The 21,853-nt window shown below is 37.3% G+C and overlaps 2 protein-coding genes across 19 annotated transcripts in view; one reads left to right on the top strand and one right to left on the bottom strand.

Moving 5' to 3' along the window:
- The window catches only part of SLC40A1 (solute carrier family 40 member 1), a 747,507-nt gene that overhangs the window by 233,249 nt on the left and 492,405 nt on the right, over positions 1–21,853 (bottom strand). The window lies entirely within an intron of this gene.
- PMS1 (PMS1 homolog 1, mismatch repair system component) overlaps positions 1–21,853 on the top strand; it is an 85,605-nt gene that overhangs the window by 2,995 nt on the left and 60,757 nt on the right. For 5 of the 18 annotated variants that reach the window (XM_082690506.1, XM_082690515.1, XM_082690513.1 and 2 more), the window contains exons 2-3: positions 3,750–3,901; positions 13,971–14,153. The exons of 1 other annotated variant lie outside the window; for it this stretch is intronic. In XM_082690506.1, the coding sequence (XP_082546632.1) occupies positions 3,770–3,901; positions 13,971–14,153 (315 nt within the window). In that variant the 5' untranslated portion in view covers positions 3,750–3,769. Of the gene's footprint in view, positions 1–136; positions 906–1,117; positions 1,756–1,799; positions 2,236–2,329; positions 2,505–3,749; positions 3,902–9,725; positions 9,987–13,970; positions 14,154–21,853 lie in introns of those variants that run through there. 12 more of the 18 variants (XM_082690516.1, XM_082690517.1, XM_082690507.1 and 9 more) reach the window with 8 other exon arrangements.

Raw genomic sequence — 21,853 nt, 5'->3', positions numbered from 1 at the left:
CCCATTGGTCCACAGGAGCCCGGGGCGGGGGTCTCACATTCCTGCTTGGGCCTTTGTTCTCCTGTCCCAGCTCAGGTCTTGTGGCGGGAACTTTCACCATCTTTAGTAGCCCTTCCTGCCAGCCCAACAAGGGGAAGGGAACAGGAAGATAAATTCTGTTTTACAAATAATTATCTTGAGGTCTCCTTGACACTGATTGTTAGAAATGCCTATTTTAATGTGGAAAGACAGAGATCTCTGTTGGGGATATAGTTTTAGAAGATAGTTTGGCTTCATAGAGAAAGAAGATAATCACTGGGGTAATAGGGTTGAGGGAATAATTTTTTGTTTGTTTTTGCATTGAAGGTCAAGATGCCTAAGGGCAGACTGGTTAAAGAAATTAGGTGGAGGTTCTTAGGAGAAGAGACAGAGACCTGGGAGTTAGGGAAGAAGGGTGTGCACAGAGGTGTAAATATTTTAAGAAACCAGAGGACACAGTGGGGTGGAGGAGGTAAGATGTGTGTGAAGTTAGAATTCATATAATGGTCTGCCTTGACCTCTGTATTGGGATGGAATTAGGGACTTGGGGGAAAAATAGACTTTGAAAGACAGATTGTACAGAATGAGGCAGAAATGGTGAGGTTAATAAGGGGCTTGCTCAGAAAGAGTAAAAGATGAGGTAATGCTAGATTTATACCCAAAGTTTGATCAGTGTTTTCTTAGATCCTTGGCATTCTCAAACTAAGGTAGAAGACCTCTTCAACTCAACACTCATCTGATTGCAGGCCATGTAACCTTTGTGGGAGTCGGGATTAGAAGGGGGTAGGAAACCTATTCTCTTAAGTTTAGAGGAACTCAGTGTAGCCCATGTATCCCAGGCTCTTTAACATGTGTATGCCAAACGCTGTAAAAAGTTATATTCATGGGCGCCTGGGTGGCTCAGTGGGTTAAGCCGCTGCCTTCGGCTCAGGTCATGATCTCAGAGTCCTGGGATCGAGTCCCGCATTGGGCTCTCTGCTCAGCAGAGAGCCTGCTTCCCTCCCTCTCTCTCTCTCTGCCTGCCTCTCCATCTACTTGTGATTTCTCTCTGTCAAATAAATAAATAAAATCTTTAAAAAAAAAAAGTTATATTCATTAGCTTATTTACTACTCACCACAACTGTATGATGTTATTATCTGCATTTTTATAGATTAGATGATTGCGTTTTAGACTTTAATTATTAGCATTGTGTAACTATTAGCATAAGAGCATATAATGCAAGTGATGTGATTTCAGAGCCTGCTTTGTTAACTACTGCTCTATACAGCACTGTTGAATAGAACTATAATGTATACCACATATATATAATTTTAGATTTTCTCGTAGTCACATTAAGATAAGTAAAAAAATGAAGTTAATAATACATTGAGGTAAGCTGATATTTTCAGAAAATCATTTCATTTTGTAGTCAGTGTAAGAAATTAGTAAAAGTTTATATATTTTTTTCATATTAAGTTTGAAACCCAGAGTGTATTAGAACATCTTAATTTGGAATTGTTACATTTCAAGTGCTCAGCAGTCACATTTGTCTAGTGGCTATTACCATGTTGGACAATACAGCTTAGACCTTTAGCCTGTTTGCAGTCTGAACCTGGGGTAGCATGCTGACGGTGCCTTTTGCTTGTGATAGCACTCATTTGTGTGAATGGTAGAACGGTAAAGCAACCTACCTGTCCACATTTTTCCTAACTGGAAAAGCCTCCCAGCACTTGAGATCCACAAAAAGCCATTGAAAGGTAGTTGTTTACAGCTACTCTCCCTTTAAACTGTACCCTAAAATTAAATCAAATATATAGCTTAATTAGAAGTCACTTGCTAGTATTAAAAACTTCCAATATTTCTTTCCATAAAGATCTTGGATCACAAAACTGTACATTTTATATAGTCTTATCATTTACAGAACGTTTTATTTTTAGATTATTTTTTAATCTTTTTTTTTTTTTCCTTAAAAGATTTCACTTACTTATTTGACATCTAGAGAGAGGGGGAGAGTGAGCACACAAGCAGGGGGAATAGCAGGGAGAGGGAGGAATAGGCTTCCCACTGAACAGAGAGCCAGACATGGGGCTTGATTCTAGGACCCTGGGATCATGACCTGAGCCAAAGGCAGATGCTTAACCAACTGAACCACCCAGGCACCCCTAAGAATATTTTATATGTATTTGCTTACTAGATCCTCACAACAAACCTACAAAGTCCTATCTCTGCTTATGGAGGTAATGAATTGATTTTTCAGAGGGAGGGATTTGCTGCAGTTTACATGCTTTTTTGTTTTGTTTTAAGGATTTTATTTATTTATTTGACAGACAGAGATCACATGTAGGCAGAGAGTCAGGCAGAGAGAGAGAAGAGGAAGCAGGCTCCTTGCTGAGCAGAGAGCCTGATGTGGGACTCAATCCCAGGACCCTGAGGTCATGATCCAAGCCAAAGGCAGAGGCCTAACCCACTGAGCCACCCAGGTGCCCCCAGTTTACATGTATTAAAGGTGAACCTCTAAACCTGTTTTTTTAGACTCTAGTGTGGTATGTTTTTCTACTGTACTGATCAGGTTTGCCTTGTATAAAACAAAATATATTTATTAACTGTTACCAGTTAATATCATTCCAAACTCAGTGTGTTGATCTCTTCCCAAAAATGCATCCCTTAAATTCCTCTGTAATTATTATAGTGGCTGTACTCCCATTTCTTACCTATTTTTTTTTATATGATTCTGCTCTTCTATGTTTTAATTTGCCTGAGAAAGAATCCTAAATGGATATCTTTTTATTTTGTTTATCTTTAGCATTGCTGTTTTGTTCGGATTTAGATTCCATAAGATCAAATCATGTGAGCATGTGAGTCATGGTAAATTAAAGAAGTACCTAGGGTTCCCCTTTTCCCCATTTTTTTGTCTTGAATCTACAGAGGAATTCCATGTTGTCAACCTAAAGTTTTTATTTTTCTGAAATCTTTTCTGAAATTAAGAATTCAGGCAAAAGTAAACACTGTTCCCTGCATGTTTACATGTGGGATTTCATATGAGGCCCCCCCCCCCCCCCCCCGCCTTTGGTTCTTTGTTTGAAAGGCTTTTAGACAAAGGACCCCCCCCCCCCCCCCACTAAAACAGTGGCAGAGAGACTTTGGGAGGTAAGTTTGGAATGCATGTAAAGGACTTTGAATGCCGGCACAGAGATTTGAAGTTTATCTTGGGGAGCCACATGATTAGAATGATGTTTTAGACACAGTAGTATAGAAGATAGAGCCATCTGATGTGTCTGATATCTGACTAGATTAACAGTAATGCTAGGGTGTCAGTACTGTAACTCCAATAAAACTTAATATTTGAAAAAGACATTGTAATTCATCAAAACATATAGATGACTAATGATTTTTGAGATTGCCATTAAGGCTTAAGACTAACATTATCCAGTGGTTACTCTTACCCTGGTAGATCAGATATTGCACTCTTTATAGCACAATTTTTCTTACTGTTCTTTAATTACTACCATAGTATGGATTTACAACTAACCTCTCTGTGCCCCAGTCTTATAAAATGAGGGTGATAATGCCACCTATTTTTAAAAATAGTGTAATAAATAAAGTAATACTGTGTGGGCTTACTATAGAGCCTGGCATAGTGGGAAGTCAGTAAATGTGAGCTGTGATTAATTATTGTTATTGCTATCAGATCTGTTAGTTAGAAATGTTTAACAATTTGTATGTTTACAACTTACTTGCATTTTATCTTTAGCTACTCTCCTAAAAGCTAGAATGAAACAGTTGCCTGCAGCAACAGTGCGCCTCCTTTCAAGTTCTCAAATAATCACTTCAGTGGTCAGTGTGGTAAAAGAGCTCATTGAAAACTCCTTGGATGCAGGTGCCACAAGCATAGATGTTAAACTGGTGAGTGTCCCTGAGAAACCAAATACTTTAAAGAAAAGAAGGGCTGGGCAGATGATTTCTCCTTACAGCGATTACCTTTCTTTTCTCTTTTTGTACTAATAAATTATTTTGAGGATGTTGCATATTTTTTTTTGTCTTGTTTAAGAGGAAATTCTTAAAAATAAGTTTTAATTTAAATCAATACTGCAATAGCACTAAAGTAAATTCTGAAAGAAAACTTATTCTTTAGGACTCCATCACCTAAAATGTGAATCTAATTTGTCCATATTTTCTACTAATTATTGTTGGTTATTCATATTTATTTATTTTATACTCATCTGCATTTTATCTTTTCCACCTAATCTGATTTCAAAACTAAAGCCCTTATTGTGTCATAGTTTTCATATTAAAAGATCTTAAATGCTATATATTAAATTGTTTGAGTTAATAGGACTTATGACACTTTTTATGGTTTGTTACAATTAGTTGGCATATCTACCTCCATTATTACAAACTAATTTGTAGAAGTGAGGTCTATATTCTTTTCACTTTTGTGTCCTACATACGTGGCCAGTGCGTGGTAAATAAATGGTGAATAAATTGTTTGAGTAAATAGAAGAATACATTTTTTGGTGACCTTCTAATTATCATATATTTACATTTAGTATTACAACATTAGAAATAATAGCGATAAAAATGTTTGTTGTAAAGAGACTTACTTTTTCTATATATATACAAAGAGATAGCTTATATATAGAATGCTTGTATATGGATGTATATGTAGTTGCAGTTGCTCCTTCTAAAAACCATGGAATTTCTCTATTACTATACCTTTTTTTTTTTTTTTTTAACAATAATGAAGGTTCTGAGAACTTGCCCAAAGTCCTATAATTGGTAAGTAGTGAATCTGAGATTTCAGTTCAGATCTTTGTGTTTCTAAAACTCACTTAAGATCTGTGTTAGTGGTTCTAATAATATTTGGGTACATCAGAGTACTTTCCAGAGTTTATTAAAACAGTTACTGGGCTCTAGAATTTCAGATTTTAGGTGGGGCCCAAGAATTTACATTTGCAACAAGTTTGTGTTGATGCTGAGAACTGCTATTCTGTATCATACCAAACCTGTATTTGTTGTGAATAATATACATTCGGCCCTTGAACAGCACATGTTTGAACTGCATGAATTTTTGACATGGATTTTTTTTTGATCAGTATAGTACTGTAAATATATTTTCTATTCCTTAGGATTTTCTTAATAACATTTTCTTTTTTAAAATTTACTTTATTGTAAGAATATATATAATACATATAACACAAAATATGTGTTATTTGACTTTTGGTGTTATTAGTAAGGCTTCTAGTCAATGGTAGGCTATAAAGAGGAGGCTTGGAAGATGGTGGACTAAGAGAATCCTAAGCTCACCTCATCCCAGAGATACAACTAGATAACACATCAGTGTAAATAACCCAGAAAAAACCTGAAGTCTGACGGAATGACCTCCATAACTAAAGGTAGAGAAGAGGCCACATCCAAGAGAGTAAGAAGGTCAGAGATGCAATGGGGAGTGAAACAGACCATGGTGTTCCATGGAGGGGAGAAAGCAGCAGGCATGAGAAGGGGAGAGAAGCTATGTCACACTAGGGAACCTTCACGGGGAAGATGAATCCCTGTATTTGGCTTTGGAAGCCAGAGGGGCTCAATTTCATGAGTTCTTAAAACCAGCAGGTCCTAAAGCCTGGAATTTTTAAAATCAGCAGGCTCCATTCTGGGAGAGCCTGGAGAGCAAGAGGAAGCTGAATCCCTGCACTTAAAAGAGAGCACAACAAACAGCCCTCGGAGTTACAGCTTAGAAGCAGCAGTTTGAAAATGGGTGGGACAATGGTTTACTCATTCCAGAGCATGTCCCAGAGGTCAGGGGTCACTGAGGGACTCTTTAGGAACAAAGGAGTGGGCAGACACCATTTTTCTCTCATGCCCCCTACCCCAGCATAATAAACACATGGCCACCTCTAAGAACCACCATAACAATGACACTACCTAACTTGTTTGCACAAAGCTCACCTCACTCCCCCAACACTACACTTGAGCAGATCCACCCTTCCTGGTTACATATGCCTCAGTCCCCCCATTTCAAGTCCCCTAGAAGATCAGTGCAGACCTTCCTAACACTGCATCTCCCAACCCATGCACTTCACAGTACCCAGTCCAGCAGTGGCAGCAGGTCTCATTTTGCTGTAGACCAGCACTCATTTTGTTAAAACTGCACACCTGACCTTAGCTGGGGACCAAACACTGCTCACTCTAGAAAAAGAGAGTCTCTGCAGAGTGCTGCAGCAAAGGAAAAAGTGGCCAGGACACAGCAGCAGGGCACCACCTGAAGTGTCAGATTCTGGTGAACAGGGGACATTATCGTACAGGACACTATAGGACTTCTTCACAAGGCCATTACTTTCAACAGCAGGAGATAGAGATGACATGCCTAACACACAGAAACAGAGAATTAGACACAATGAGGAGACAGAAGATATATGTCCCAAACAAGAGAACAGGGCCAAGCACAGTATGAAACCTAAGGAAAATAGAAGTGATACGCCTGATAGAAAACTTAAAGTAATGATCATAAATGTACTCACTGGATTTGAGAAGATAATGGAGGACATCATTGACATCCTTAACAAAGAGGTAAAAAAGAACCATGGATGAAGAACCCAATAAATGAAATTAAAAATACACTAGATGGAAAAGTAGGGTAGAGGATGCAGAGGAGCAGATTAGCAAACTGGAACACAAAGTAATGGAAAGTAATCAAACTGAACAGGTGAGAGAAAAAAAAAACTATACAGAATGAGAAAAGATTTAGTGAACTCAGCTACTCCATCAGACATAGTAACATTGGAATTATAGGGATCCCAGAAGAAGAAGAAGAGAGAGAAGGGTGGAGAAATTTTATTTGAAGAAATAATAGCTGATGGGCTGCGTGGGTGGCTCTGTGGGTTGAAGCCTCTGCCTTCGGCTTGGGTCATGATCCCAGGGTCCTGGGATTGAGCCCCACATTGGGCTCTCTGCTCAGCAGGGAGCCTGCTTCCTCCTCTCTCTCTGACTGCCTCTTTGCCTACTTGTGATCTCTGTCTGTCAAATAAATAAATAAAATCTTAAAAAAAAAAAAAAGTCCCTAATCTGAGGAAGGAAATAGAGATCCAGATTCAGAAGGCACAGAAGGCCCCCAACAAAGTCAACCCAAAGAAGCACACACCAAGCCACATAATAAAATAGCAAAATAGCAAAAAGTAGTCATAAAGAGAGAATCTTAAAAGCAGCAAGAGAAGAGAAGACCTTTACATACAAAGGAAACCCCCATAAGCCTATCAGTGGATTTTTCAGCAGAAACTTTGCAGGCCAGAAGGGAGTGGCATGATATATTCAAAGTGCTGAAAGGAAAAGACTGGTAGCCAAGGATACTGGATCCATCAAGGCAGTCATTCAGAATAGAAGAGATTAAGAGTTTCTCAGACAAAAGTTAAAGTAATTCATAACCATTAAACCACCACTTCAAGAAATGTTAAAGGGGACTCTTTGAGTGGAAAGTAAAGACCATAAGTAGGAACAAAAAAAGTAGGAAGCACTAAAGCAATTTAAAAAAGTATTCTGTAAAAATCAGTCAAGGGTTTCATGAAAGGATATTAAATATGATATGATGTATCTGTAACATTAGAGGAGAGAAGTAAAGAATGGGTTCAAACTTAATGACCGTCCACTTGATATAGATTGCTGTAGGCAGAAAATGTTATGTACAGACCAAATGGTAACTACAAATAAAAAACTAGAAGTAGATATGTAAAAAACAGAGAGAAAGGAACCCCAGTATATCATTAAAGAAAGCCAACATATCTTGAAAGAGAGCAAAAAAAGAAAGGATCAGAGAAGAGCTACAAAACCAACCACAAAACAAGTACCAAAATGGTAACAAATATATATCCATAATTATTTTGAATGTAAATGGACTAAATGTTCCAATCAAAAGACATAAGGTGATGGAATGCATAATAAACCAAGATGTGTCCATATACTGCCTGTGGGTCTCGTTTCAAACCTAAAAACACTTGTTGAGTGAAAATGGGGAGTGGAGAAACATTTTTCATACAAATGTATGTCAAGAGAAAGCTGGGGATGTAATGCTTATATTGGACAAATCGACTTTATTTTTTTTTTAAGATTTTATTTATTTTTATTAGAGAGAAAGGGGGAACAGCAGGCAGAGGGAGATGGAGAAGCAGGCTCCCTGTAACCTGTGTGGGGCTGGATCCCGGGACGTTGAGATCATGGCCTGAGCCAAAGGCAAATGCTTACCCAACTGAGCCACTCAGACATCCCAGACAAAACAGACTTTAAAACAAAGATAGTAACAAGAGGCTAAGGACACTAGACTCCTAAGGGAAGAATCCAACAAGAACACATACCAATTTAAATATTTATGCACCCAATATGGGAATACCCAAATGCATAAAACAACTTAATAGCAAGCAGAAAGGAACAAATAATCATAGGGGACTTAAAACACCCCACTTTATATCAATGGACAGGTAATCTACAAGGAAAGAGTGGCTTTGAATGACACTTTGGACCAGATGGATTTAATAGATATATGCAGAACATTCCATCCTAAAACAGAATACACATTATTTTCAAGTAAACATGGAACATTCTCCAGAATAGATCACATATTAGGCCACAGAATAAGTCTCAACAAATTCAAAAAGATTAGTCATATACTATGCATCTTTTCTGACCATAATGCAATGAAACTAGGTAACAAGCACAAGAAACAATCTGGAAAGAGCACAGCTACATAGAGGTTAAATAATATGCTACCAAACAATGAATGGATCAGCCAAGAACTAAAGAAGAAATAAAAAATATATAGAGAGAGACAAAAGAAAATGAGAATGTAATGCTTCAAAATCTTTGGGATGAAGCAAAAGTGAGTCTGTGAGGGAAGTTTATAGCAATAAGGGCTTCCTCAAGAAGTAAGAAAAATCTCAAATAACCTAACCTTACAATAAAGGATCTAGAAAAAGAACAAATCCAAAACCAGCAGAAGGAAGGAAATAATAAAGACTAGAGCAGAAATAAATGATACAGAAACCAAAAAAATGTAATAGAACAATCAATGAAAGTAGGAGGTGGTTTTTAGAAAAGATCAACAAAATTGTTAAACCATTAGTCAGATTCATCAAAAAAAAAAGTCAAAGTCATAAATGAAAGGAGAAATAACCAATATCATAGAAAAACAAAGGATTGTCAGAATATTATGAAAAATTATATGCCAACAAATTGGACAACCTAGAAGAAATGGATAAATTCTTAGAAACATATGAACTAACAGAAAGTGAAACAGGAAAATAGAGAAAATTTGAATAGACTAATTATCAGCAATGAAATTTAATGAGTAATCAAAAAATTCCCAACAAACAAAAATTAAAAATGAGCTGGCTTCACAGGGGAATTCTACCAAACATTTAAAGAAGAATTAAGACCTATTCTTCTCAAATTATTTGAGAAAACAGAAGAGGAAGGAAAACTTCCAAATTCATTCAGTGAGGTCAGCATTACCCTGATACTAAAACCAGATAAAGACACCACAATTAAAGATAACCACAGACCACCATCTCTGATGAACACAGATACAAAAATCCTCCAGAAAATCTTAGTAAACCAAATCTAATGATACATTTTAAAAAATCATTCACCATGATCAAGTGGGGTTTATTCCTGGGTTGCAAGGATTTTTCAGTACTTGGAAATCAATAAATGTGATACATCAAGAGGATAAAAATCTTATGATTTATTTTAATAGTTGGATAAAAAGCACTGGACAAAGAACAAGATCCATTCATGATAAGAACTCTCAACAACGTAATTTTAGAGGGAGCATACTGCAACATAATAAAGGCCATATTTGAAAAACCCACAGCTGCCATCATACTCAGTGGTGAAAAACACCTTTTCCCCAAGGATGTCTACTCCCACTACTTTCATTCAGCCTACTTCCAGGTAGTCCAAGCCATAGCAGCCAAACAACAAAAAGGAGTAAAAGGCATCCAAATTGGTAAGGAAGTAAAACTTTCACTTTTTGCAGATAATGTATGTAGAAAACTCTAAAGACTTCACAAAAAAAAAAAATTACTAGGACTGATAAGCAAATTTAGTAAAGTTACACAATAAACAACATCCAGAATTCTGTTGCATTTCCATATACTAATAATGAAGCAATAGAAAGAAACTAAGAAAACAATCCCTTTTACAACTGCACCAAAATTAATAAAGTACTTGGGAATAAATTTAACCAAGGAGGTGAAAGACCTCTACTCTGAGAACTTATAACACTGATGAAAGAATTTGAAGACAATACAAAGAAATGGAAAGACCTTCTATGCTTATTGGTTGGGAGAACAAATATTGTTAAAATTGTACCCAAGGCAATTTACACAATACAGTCCCTATCAAAATACCAATAGCATTTCTCACAGAACTAGAACAAAGAGTCCTAACATTTGTATGGAACCACTACACAAATAGACAAAGCAATCTTGAAAAAGAAAAAACCAAAAGTATCACAATTCCAGACTTACAAAGCTGAAGTAATCAAAGCAGTATTGAGAAGGGTATGTGTTGTGCTGAGCCCTGTGTATTGTGTGAGACTAATGAATCACAGACCTGTAACCCTGAAACAAATAATATATGTTAAAAATAAAAAATAAATAAAAATAAAAACAGTATGATACTGGCACAAAAATAGACACATGAATCAGTGGAACAGAATAGCAAACTCAGCAGTAAATCCACAATTACATGGTCAGTTAATCTTCCACAATGGAACATGCAATGGAAAGAAGACAGTCTCTTCAACAATGGGTGTTGGGAAAACTAGAAAAGGACGAAACTAGACCACTTTCTTACACCGTACACAAAAATAAACTATACAGATTAAGGACCTAAATGTGAACCTGAAACCATAAAATCCTAGAAGCTCACACAGGCAGTAATTTGATTTCGGCCATAACAATATTAACATTTTTTCTAGATAATGTCTCCTGAGACAAGGGAAATATAGCAAGAATAAACTGTTGAAATTAAATCACCATAATTGGGACTACTATTAGGACTACATCACCAAAAAAAGCAAAGGAAACAATAGAAGATAATGTACCATATAGGAGAAGATCTTTTCAAATGACATTTCCAGTAAACAGTATCCAAAATATATAAAGAGCTGTTGTTACAATTCAACACCACAAGACCCAAATAATCTGGTTAAAAAATGGGCAGAGGACATGCATGGACATTTTCCCAAAGAAGATATTAAGATGGCCAACAAAGACCTGAAAAGATGTTTACATCACACATCATCAGAAAAAGGAAAATCAAAACTGTAATGACATACCACCTCACACCTGTCAGAATGGCCAAAGTCTACAAAATAAGAAGCAAAAGGTATTGGAAAGGATGTGGAAAAAAAGGAACCCTCTCGCAGTGCTGGTGGAAATGCAAACTCTACAGTCACCATGGAAACCAGTATATAGGTTCATCAAAAAAAGTTAAACTATCCTGTAATTATCATAGTACTGGGTATTTACCTGAAGAATACAAAAACACTAATTCAAGGGGCTGCATGCACTCCTATGTTTATAGCATCATTACTTAAAATAGCTAAATTATGGAAGCAGCCCAGGTGTGCATTTATAGATGAATGGATCAAGAAGTGGTGTATATATGCAGTGGAATATTATTCAACTATAAAAAGTAAAATCTTGCCATTTGCAACAGCATGGGTGGAGCTAGAGAGTATAATGTTAAGTGAAATAAATCAAGGAAAGATAAATACTGTATGATTTTATTCATATGTGGAATTTTGGAGACAAAACAAATGAGCGAAGGAAAAAAGACAAACCAAGAAACAGACTCTTTACTACAGAAAACAGATCATTACTAGAGGGGAGGTGACTGTGGGGATGGTGAAATGGGTGAGTGGGATTGAGAGTACACTACCTTGTTGAGCATTGAGTAATATATGCAACTGTTGAATCACTATATTACACACCCGAAACTAATAACACTATGTTAACTACACTGGAATTAACAATTTTTAAAAAATAGTAGGCTGTTTAGTTTTTGAGGAGTCAAAAGTTATATGTGGATTTTTGATGATGTGGGAGTCCATACCCCTAATCCCGACATTCCATGGTCAGCTGTTTTGTAAACTCTATAAACATGGAAATTCATTAAACCCAAAGAAAGGCAGCTTTTTGTTTTTTTAAGGTATTTCCTATAGTAAAGTCTGATTAGAATATAATTGATAATAAGTCGGATTAGATACTTATATTTGGTAGATTTCACTTATGAATCTTACTTAGGCAAACAGACATTAACTCTTTTTTTTTTTTTAAGGTTTTTTATTTATTTAGTTGACACAGAGAGATCACAAGTAGACAGAGAGGCAGGCAGAGAGAGATAGGGAAGGCAGGCTCCCTGCTGAGCAGAGAGCCCGATGCGGGACTCGATCCCTTGACACCGAGATCATGACCTGAGCCGAAGGCAGCGGCTTAACCCACTGAGCCACCCAGGTGCCCCAGACATTTACTCTTAAAGCTCTCTGAAAGAAAAATGTTTTTAAAACTATTGTTAGGAAGCCAATGGAACTCCTCTTAGAAAAGTACACATTTATACCTGACTTTATATTTTAATGTCTTGATATTTATCAGTTCCTGTTTTGTAGAGTTTTAAACTATATTATTTTGCTTTATACAGTTAAGACCTGTTTTATTATGATTATGTATAATAATAATTGTCCTGACTAGAAATATTTTCATAATTAATTACAGTTGATATAATTTAAAAATTTAAACAAATCTTTGTGTTATTTTACTCAGATGCCTGGACTTCTTATTTGTATTGCAAGATTTGTGTTTCTGTAGCTAATGATTTTTCTATAAAATGAAGCTGCCAGGGGCACCTAGGTGGCTCAGTGGCTTAAAGCCTCTGCCTTCTGCTCAGGTCATGATCTCAGGGTCCTGGGATCGAGGCCCCACATCAGACACTCTGCTCAGCAGGGAGCCTGCTTCCTCCTGCCTCTCTGCCTGCCTCTCTGCCTACTTGTGATCTGTGTCTGTCAAATAAATAAATAAATAAATAAATAAAATCTTAAATAAATAAATAAAATCTTAAAAAAAAAATGAAGCTGCCAGAATGTTTCCAGGATGTTAATTTTTGATTGAGAGAGAGAGATGAGGAACTAAATCTTAGGTAAGATTTCAATAAGACTTCATTACCTTGCATATCTAATTGACCTAAAAAGTACTGATACACAGAATTATATAAATTTAGGTTTTTGTTATTATTTTTAAATAAAGTCTTTGTAATTATAAGAAGATCTCTATAGGAATTTAGATTTTGTTTTTTGTGTGTATTCATACTAGTATTAGATTAGGAAAACTAGACTATGAGTTGAGTTTGGGGGTTTTTTGCCCTCATTTTTCAAATGAAGACCTCACAGAGATTGCCAAATTAGTGTATTAGCATCTTTCTGTTCTCTGTTTGCAAAAAGAACTTTAGAAAGTCATTATGTGGTAAATGTTATTAAAGGGAGAAAGTATTAAAGTCAGGATGAATAATGTTAATTGCTAGACTCTTTAGTGGGTAGAACCAGCTGCTGATGGTGATAGTATTCTGTTTTGGTTTGGGTTTTTTTTTTTTTTTTGAGAGATTATATATGCAAAAGTATATATAATTTAGTAGAATTTTCTTAGTGAAGTTTAAATGTGAATTTAAACACAAGTATCCATGATGCTGAAACAATTCAAGGGAGCCTTAAAGATTAGACTGACCTTTTTTTACCGTTGAATCTGAGACCAGGGAAAACAAGGGACTTGCCCATTGTACCATAGTTAGGAATTAATAGAGTTAAGAATTTGAACTCTTACTTTCTTAATATTAAGTTTCCATAAAAAAAATAAATGACACGATTGTTTCTCTTGTGTTTCTTGTGGGTAACAGTTGACTGCCTTTATATACTAAAAATAGTCTCTTTTTGTAGGAGAACTATGGATTTGATAAAATTGAGGTACGAGACAATGGTGAGGGTATCAAGGCCATTGATGCACCTGTAATGGCAGTGAAATACTATACTTCAAAAATAAATAGTCATGAAGATCTTGAAAATTTGACAACTTATGGTTTTCGTGGAGAAGCCTTGGGATCAATTTGTTGTGTAGCTGAGGTAAGGTAATATATATTGACCTCTCTAGTGATTTCATAATCACAGAGTGATAGCATTAAGAGAAAATGAATGGAGGTTTTGGCAAAAAGTATGGACTTTTTTTATTGTGGTAGAATATACATAACATAAAATTTATAATTTAATCCCTTTTTTCCATTTTTTTAATTGTGTTATGTTAGTAACATACAGTACATCATTAGTTTTTGATGTAGTGTTCCATGATTCAATGTTTGCTCATAACACCCAATGATCCATGCGATACATGCCCTCCTTAGTACCCATCACTGGGCTAACCCATTTCCCTACACCACTCCCCTCTAAAACTGTCCGTTTCTTTCTCGGAGTCCAGTCTCATGGTTCGTCTCCCCTTCCAGTTTCCCCCGCTTCATTTTTCCCTTCCTTCTAATGTCTTCCATGCTATTCATTATGTTCCACTTTTTTTTTTTTCTTTAAAGATTTGGGGCTCCTGGGTGGCTCAGTGGGTTAAGCCCCTGCCTTCAGCTTGGGTCATGATCTCAGGGTCTTGGGATTGAGGCCTGCATTGGGCTCTCTGCTCAGCAGGGAGCCTGCTTCCCGCCCCCCCACACCCGCCCTCGCCCCACACCCGCCCTCTCTGCCTATTTGTGATCTCTCTGTCAAATTAAAAAAAAATCTTAAAAGATTTTATTTATTTATTTGACAGAGAGAGAGAATACAAGCAGGGGGAGCAGCAGGCAGAGGGAGAGGGAGAAGCAAGCTGCTCTGCATGGTGCAGGAAGGCTGATGTGGGGCTCGAGCCTAGGACCCTAGCATCATGACCTGAGCTGAAGGCAGCTGCTTAACCAACTGAGCTCTCAGGTGCCCCTTAACTTGACTTACTCTAAACCCTTGCTGGTCAGAGGCGGATTGGGTTTGAGGACTTTGCTCTCCTGACCCTGGTTATGGTGCTTTCAGTGTTTATAAACCCCTCAGTTCAGAGCCTGACCAACTTTTTTGCATAGTACCAATTACATTTCACTGCCTCTGCATTGGATTTCATAACTAGTTTGTGTCAAAGCCTGTCTAGAACCTTGATCTAGTAGTGTTTGATCACACTGCTGTGTACTAGTTTCTTTGTGCTGTACTATATTATTCTGTGTATTGGGCTGTATTTTATAGTGTGATAGTCTCTGTGTCCTGTGTGTGTACACTGGCTGTGTATCCCTGCATTTGTGCTCTGCTGGCCATCTCTACTTGGGTGAGAATGCTCAGGTACAATCAAATGATAGAACTTTACGTTTCAGAAAAGTGGCATGTACACGAGATACTGTTACTTTTCATCCATTCTCACAGCAGTCATATATATATATCTCCATGCTTACTGTGGTCTTCCCTCTTTCATTCTGCTCTTAAAGTGCTGGCATGGTATAGGTCTTCTCCATTTTTTTGTGAAAAGAGCCCCTGCTCAGTATTCACTTTTGTCTTTTGGAGCTCTGTGAGGTGATGCCGAAGTAACAAAGAAAAATTGTGGTTGGGGAAGGAGCTGGTCTTAAAAGTGGGAGAGTTTGATATTCTACTACAGAGGTAGACTAGGGGCCCTTGTGTGTTAGAATCCAGACGGCTAGGGGCCCGTGGGTGGCTCAGTTGCTTAAGCGTCTGACTCGTAATTTTGGCTCAGATTGTACTCTCGCTGTTGTGATATGGATCCCATTGTTTGCTGGGTTTGGTGCTGAGCTGGGAGTCTGCTTCAGATTCTCTTCCCTCCCCTCACCCCTGCCCCCCACTCGCATACACACCTTCTTTCTCTCTCTCAAATAAATAAATAAAAAGAAGAATCCAGATGTTATTGCTAAAGTAGGAAAAGCCTTGTCCTTAAGTGCATTCTGCTTAAAACCTCTATTCAAAATCTTGCATACCCCTTGCTTTCTGTGCTTCCGTATCCGTCCCAGCACTTGCTTTATTTAGAGTTCACCGAGTCTCCAAATAGATTTTAGGGAAGAGCAAGTAGAGGGTAGAGCTCACTGGGCATTGCCCATCTTTCTCCCTAGAGACCATATCTGGGAACCTACAGCCCTGGCATCTTGCAGAAAGTGTGTTTTTTAAGTAGGTTCAGATTTATACCAGGGAACCTCTGAAACTCCCAGTACTAGCACATACTATTGTTTGAACTCCTGGTAGCTATTTTAGAAATCATATAATTTATTTTTTTTAAGATTTTATTTATTTACTGACAGAGAGGGAAAGAGAGGGAGGAAGTATAAGCAGGCAGAGTGGCAGGCAGAAGCAGTCTTCTTGCTGAAGACTGGGACTGGGACTGGGACTCGATCCCAGAACTCTGGGATCATGACTTGAGCTACAGGCCCAAAGTCTTAACCAACTGAGCCACGCTGGTGTCCCAGAAATCATGTATTTCTTTTTTTGTTTGAGAACACAATTATTTGATTTTTTTTTTTTTTTAGCTGCTATCCAAACTTGTTAGTTTTTTGGGTTTTTTTAAGATTTTATTTACCTAACAGAGAGAGAGAGCGTGCGCACAAGTAGGCAGAGCAGCAGGCAGAGGGAGAGGGAGAAGGAGGCTCTCTGCTCAGTGGGGAGCCTGATGTGGGACTTGATCCCAGGACCATGGGATCCTTAGCTGAGCTAGAGGCAGACGCTTAACCATCTGAGCCACCCAGGCACCTCTGAACTTGGTAGTCTTTAAGGTATATTTTGGCAAAGTATTGTTAAATAATGTAAAATTTAGCATTTCTGGGTTTTCAGAAATTAATTTGTGAATTTTAGTGTAGTTGACACACTAGTTTCAGTTACACAACTTAGTGATTTGACAAGTTTATACATTATGCCGTCTTCACTACAACTGTAGCCAACGTGTCTTGATATATCACTATTACATTGTTGATTACATTCCTCTATGCTGTGCCTCTTGGGTCCCATGACTTATTCAGTCCATATCATTGGAAACCAGTATCTCCTTTTATTCAGAGGTGGACTCTAAGGGAAAAGCCACAAATGAATAAACAAACAAGTCATTTCTGTATTTTCTATAAGATGTATGTAACCTTTCAGAACTGAAATTGGTTATTATCAGCTTTGTCTACTAGGTGGCAGCACTATACTTAGTCTTTTTAAAATACATGGTAATGAGCCATATGATTTATCCAAATCTTTACTGTAGTTCTGATTTTAAATGGCAGTTTTGCAAGTCTCTGTCTAGTGGTACTCTATTTTGTTTCTTTATTTGACTACTTAAGCCCAGTTGATATCCAAGTTTATCATTTTGTCTTTTGTTTTATTTTTGAGGCATTTGAATGCCTTGAGTATAAATACTTAAAATAATTTATCAGAATTACTGGAGGAATAAAGGAATTGTCAGACTACCAGGATACTATAAGACTGTAAACTTCTTAAAAATTATATTCAGTTTACACATTGTAAAGTCAAATGTTTATCTTACAAAACATTACCAGCATTTTATGTAATCTCTTTTCTTGTAAATCTTTGGGAAAACCACACATAGATAGATACATGTGTGCATATTTTACGTATGTGGACTCAAGGTCAAGATCTACACCATGATCAGCACCCCTGAAGGTGTTCTCCTGCTCCCTCCCACTAGGTAACAGCTATTCTGACCTCTATCAGTATAGATTAGTTCTGCCTGTTCTTGAACTTGATGTAAATGAAATCTTAACAATATGTATTTTTTCGTCACAGATTTCATAATGATGATTTGGGTTTGCTTGTTTCTGAAAGCTAAACCATCATCAAAAATCTAGATTCAGAAGGGATCCTGGTAGGACCCCAGTTCACTGCCAGCTCCCCATCATCAGGACAGAGCCCATTCCCCTAGCTCCCTGGTATTAGCACTGAAGCTCAAAACAGAGTCTCTCTCTGAAGACTGCCCTTACCTCAGCTGAACAGGGCAACCTGCATCCAATGACTGACTAAAGAGGGATTATAAATGTTCTATTCCAATTCAGAGCAACTCTGCCATGCTATCTCTGGGCCAAAGTGACCCTCCAGGGTCAGCCACGTCCTTGTTTGTGACTGCAGAGCCCCATGTCTCTTTCTGCTCTGCCATCACAAGTGATCATCTCGGGAGCACTCACAGTGAGCTTCCTGCTCCCCAGTGTCCCCCTCGATCTGTGGTACGGGTGAGCCACCAAAAAATTTAGATCTTCTGTGGTTCTGTCTCATATGACTGATGAAGCCAAATGCCAGGTTTTCTTACTCCAACTTTGAAACATAGTCTAATAAACAGTCAGCTACTATTTAATTATCTGTTGTATGCAGGGTGCTGTGCTAAGTAGTTTACTTTAGAAGAACTGTGCCCAGGGCAGTAAATGGAATATGAAAATTGTGACCTATTTAGGGACATATAATGTGTCCATGGCAAAGCCAAGAATTCAGTTCCAATATTATGTCTCCTAGTACTGAGTTTACCACAGTAGCTCATGCTGCCTTCTTACTAGTATGATTAGAGAGATATTTATTAGTTTAAAAATACCTCGTACTGGTGCGCCTGGGTGGCTCAGTGGGTTAAAGCCTCTGCCTTCGGCTCAGGTCGTGATCTCAGGGTCCTGGGATCGAGCCCCGCGTCGGGCTCTCTGTTCAGCGGGGAGCCTACTTCCTCCTGCCTCTCTGCCTACTTGTGATCTCTGTCTGTCAAATAAAAAAAAATAAAAAAATAAAAAATAAATAAAAATACCTCGTACTAAAATAGTGAATATAATATACTCAGGCCTGCAGCCGTAAGCTCAGTAGGTGATATCAAGGAGTAGTCAAGTTGGAACCTATGTGGGAGGATCCTGAATAGTGTTTCAGAAATACAGAAACTAATATATGCTTGTTAAGGTTAATTAGATTTAAAAAATTTTATTGAGGAATTATAAGTGCTTTTTGGGGAGGAAAGATCACTTTTTAAATTTAATGAATATTCTTCACTCAGAACTGAAATTTCACATATAGACATCATGTATTTGTTTTAAAGGCTCTAATTTATTTTGAAAATCTTCGGGCAGAGAGTACTTTTTTTTAAGTGGTTACTTGTGCTGGGTAGTATTCTGCTCCATGAAGTTCTTTGTGTGTATTTTTTTGATGGGATAACATGATATGTGGTTCTTTTTTTTTGGTTCTTTTTTTTAAAATTTCAATTAACCGCCAACATTAGTTTCAGATATAGTGTTCAGTGATTCTTCAGTGGCCCATAACACCCAGTGCTCATCATATCATGTGCCCTCCTTAATGCCCATCCCCCAGTTACCCCATCCCCCGACGACCTCCCTTTCCGCAGTCCTCAGTTTGTTTCCAAGAATCAGGAGTCTCTCTTGGTTTGTCTCCCTCTCTGATTTCTACCGTTCAGTTTTCGCTCCCTTCCCTTATGATCGTCTGCACTATTTCTAGGTTCATTTTTGTTTTACATTTCATTAAACCTCATGGCTTAAAGGGGGGCAAAATCGGAAGCTCTATGATTCTGTTTTGAATATGAAAGTTGGGACTTCTTAATTGTGGGCCCTCTTATCTAAACGATAGGAGGAAGCCCCAGAATCATTTTGATAATTTCCTCCCTCCTGTTCCATACTGTAGGATACATCCTGTGTTCTTTAAAGCCATGGTGATAGAGCTTTAATTGGAATAGACACAGGAATTTTTGAAGCAGTGGGGTATCCTGGTTTCTAAGGAATTTTTGAAGCAGCGGGGTATCCTCCTTTTTAAGTGCAGCCTCCTCACAGGTAATGGAACTCTTGAAAAGGAGAGAAGTCAGAGCCAAGATTTCCCTGTTGTTAGTCTCCCAGAGTGAATTATCCGGCAGAAGTTCTGACGTCAGAGCTCTTGTATTAGTGTAAACTCTGCCAGGTGGGCATATTCACACCCAGAAAGGAAAAGGCATTTCAGTGATCCAGGCAAAGCTGATATTTCTCCTGAATCATGAAGGCCATTTGCCTTAGTTTTCAGACTCCTGTTTCCTGTGTCAAAGTATTCATCCAAAAGTCAGCAAAAAAAATAACAAAATTTTAACAAAATTATCTTAAATGAATTTTTGCCAAGAGAGGTTTTTTGTTTGTTTGTTTTGGTTTTGCATGAATTAAGAGGACATATTCTAAGTTTTAAATTTTAGTTTTATCTAAAATATTGAGAAACATTATGCTTATTTAAAGTTTAAATGCTTTTATGTAATTTAACTTTTTGTTAGTATTATAGTTCCCTTGAAACTCAATAATTGGACTGAAAAGTCAGTTTTTAATAACATAGCTAATATAACCTATAAGGTTCTCTGAGAACTTTAAAATAAACTTTTAAAAATTCTTAAAATAAATTTATTTAGTTCTTCTTTTGACACTGCTAGATTCATAGTGCCACAGTTCATTAACATCTCTAGTAAGAAGCACAAGTAATAGTTTGTAATGTTAGAGATGCATTCGATGGTAGAGTTACTAAGGGTTCAAATTTGTTAGCTCCTGCAGAGCAAACACATTCTAAGCTTGTGCCTAGTCCAAAAAAAGGTTTCCTGCCCAGGACACAGGGTCATATGATGAAATGAACTCTTGAAATACAATTCCTTCCTCTGAGGAACACATTGTATTTCATGAATCTGTGAAACATGCTTATGTGTTATCCTTCGCGGCCTTTCACGTTCTAATTTTAAAAGAATTTAACGTTCTAAAATAATATTGTATTCTTTTTTTTTTTTTTTTTTTTTTTTTTACTTTAATGCAACTATTACAATGGGACCAGTGAGGTCCTGTTTTGATTTTTAGCATATCAGTTTATTCATCTAGGCTAGAGTGTATTTACTGTTAACTAATACGTTTAAAGAATGAACAAGTTAATAACTATGAAATGCTTTGTAAGTAGTCAAAACAAATACCCATGTAACTTTGTAAAGTAGCATCATCTTCATCTTATCATTGCCTTCCTCTTGAAGATGGTAGAGTAATCATTTATTCAAGGCCATCTAACCAAGCCACTGGCATAGTTAGTACTAGAACTCAGAGTTCAGGGCTACTTTTGCTCAATGACTCCAACTTCAGGCTAGGTGGTTATCTCTTTGGAGAATAGAAGTAGAATTTAGTTGACCTTAGCATTTTTGAGAAGGGGTTGATTAAATTTAGAATTATTTTTAAAGGGACAATCATAAAGTAGTTAATTAGACTCAGGAAAGAAATTTTTTATACTCTTTGTTTTAAACTTTGTTAGAAAAAATCATTACTGGATAGAATAGAATTGGGATGGAGCAGGGAAGATTAAGGTCAGTTATCAGGAAAAGTTTCAAAATTATGCAACCTTTGAACCATGGAATATATTTTTGGAAGAAGTAGAAAAATCACTTAAGATTATATAGATGCTCACAACTTTATGTTAGGTGCAGCTTTTTTGAGGAACAGTTATTATGGAAATGGCAGCTTGAGGCAATGCCCCTGGTAAAGATTTGATGGACATTACCCCTAGAGAGAATATAATAGATTCTACTAGTATTATGAGCTAGAGAAGCCATTTTTGGGGTGACTACTATTTCCTGCATGGTACCCACGTGTTCTGTAGCCATATGTAAGTTAGTGCATGCTTAGAACAGGGAGGTAGAACCATCAAATCCAGTGTAGATCCACCTGAATTTAGATGAGTTCCAGCAGTGGAGCTAATGTTTACGGCTTCTTCCTGATTTACGTAGTTGGCTCTGCTGAGTCCAAGAATGGCCAAGAAAGATTGCTCCAGCTTTGTGTCATCATTGCTCACAAAATGTG

Source organism: Mustela nivalis (assembly GCF_964662115.1).
Source record: "Mustela nivalis genome assembly, chromosome: 11".
NCBI lineage: Eukaryota > Metazoa > Chordata > Mammalia > Carnivora > Mustelidae > Mustela > Mustela nivalis.
This window is presented reverse-complemented; position numbering and strand designations above follow the sequence as displayed.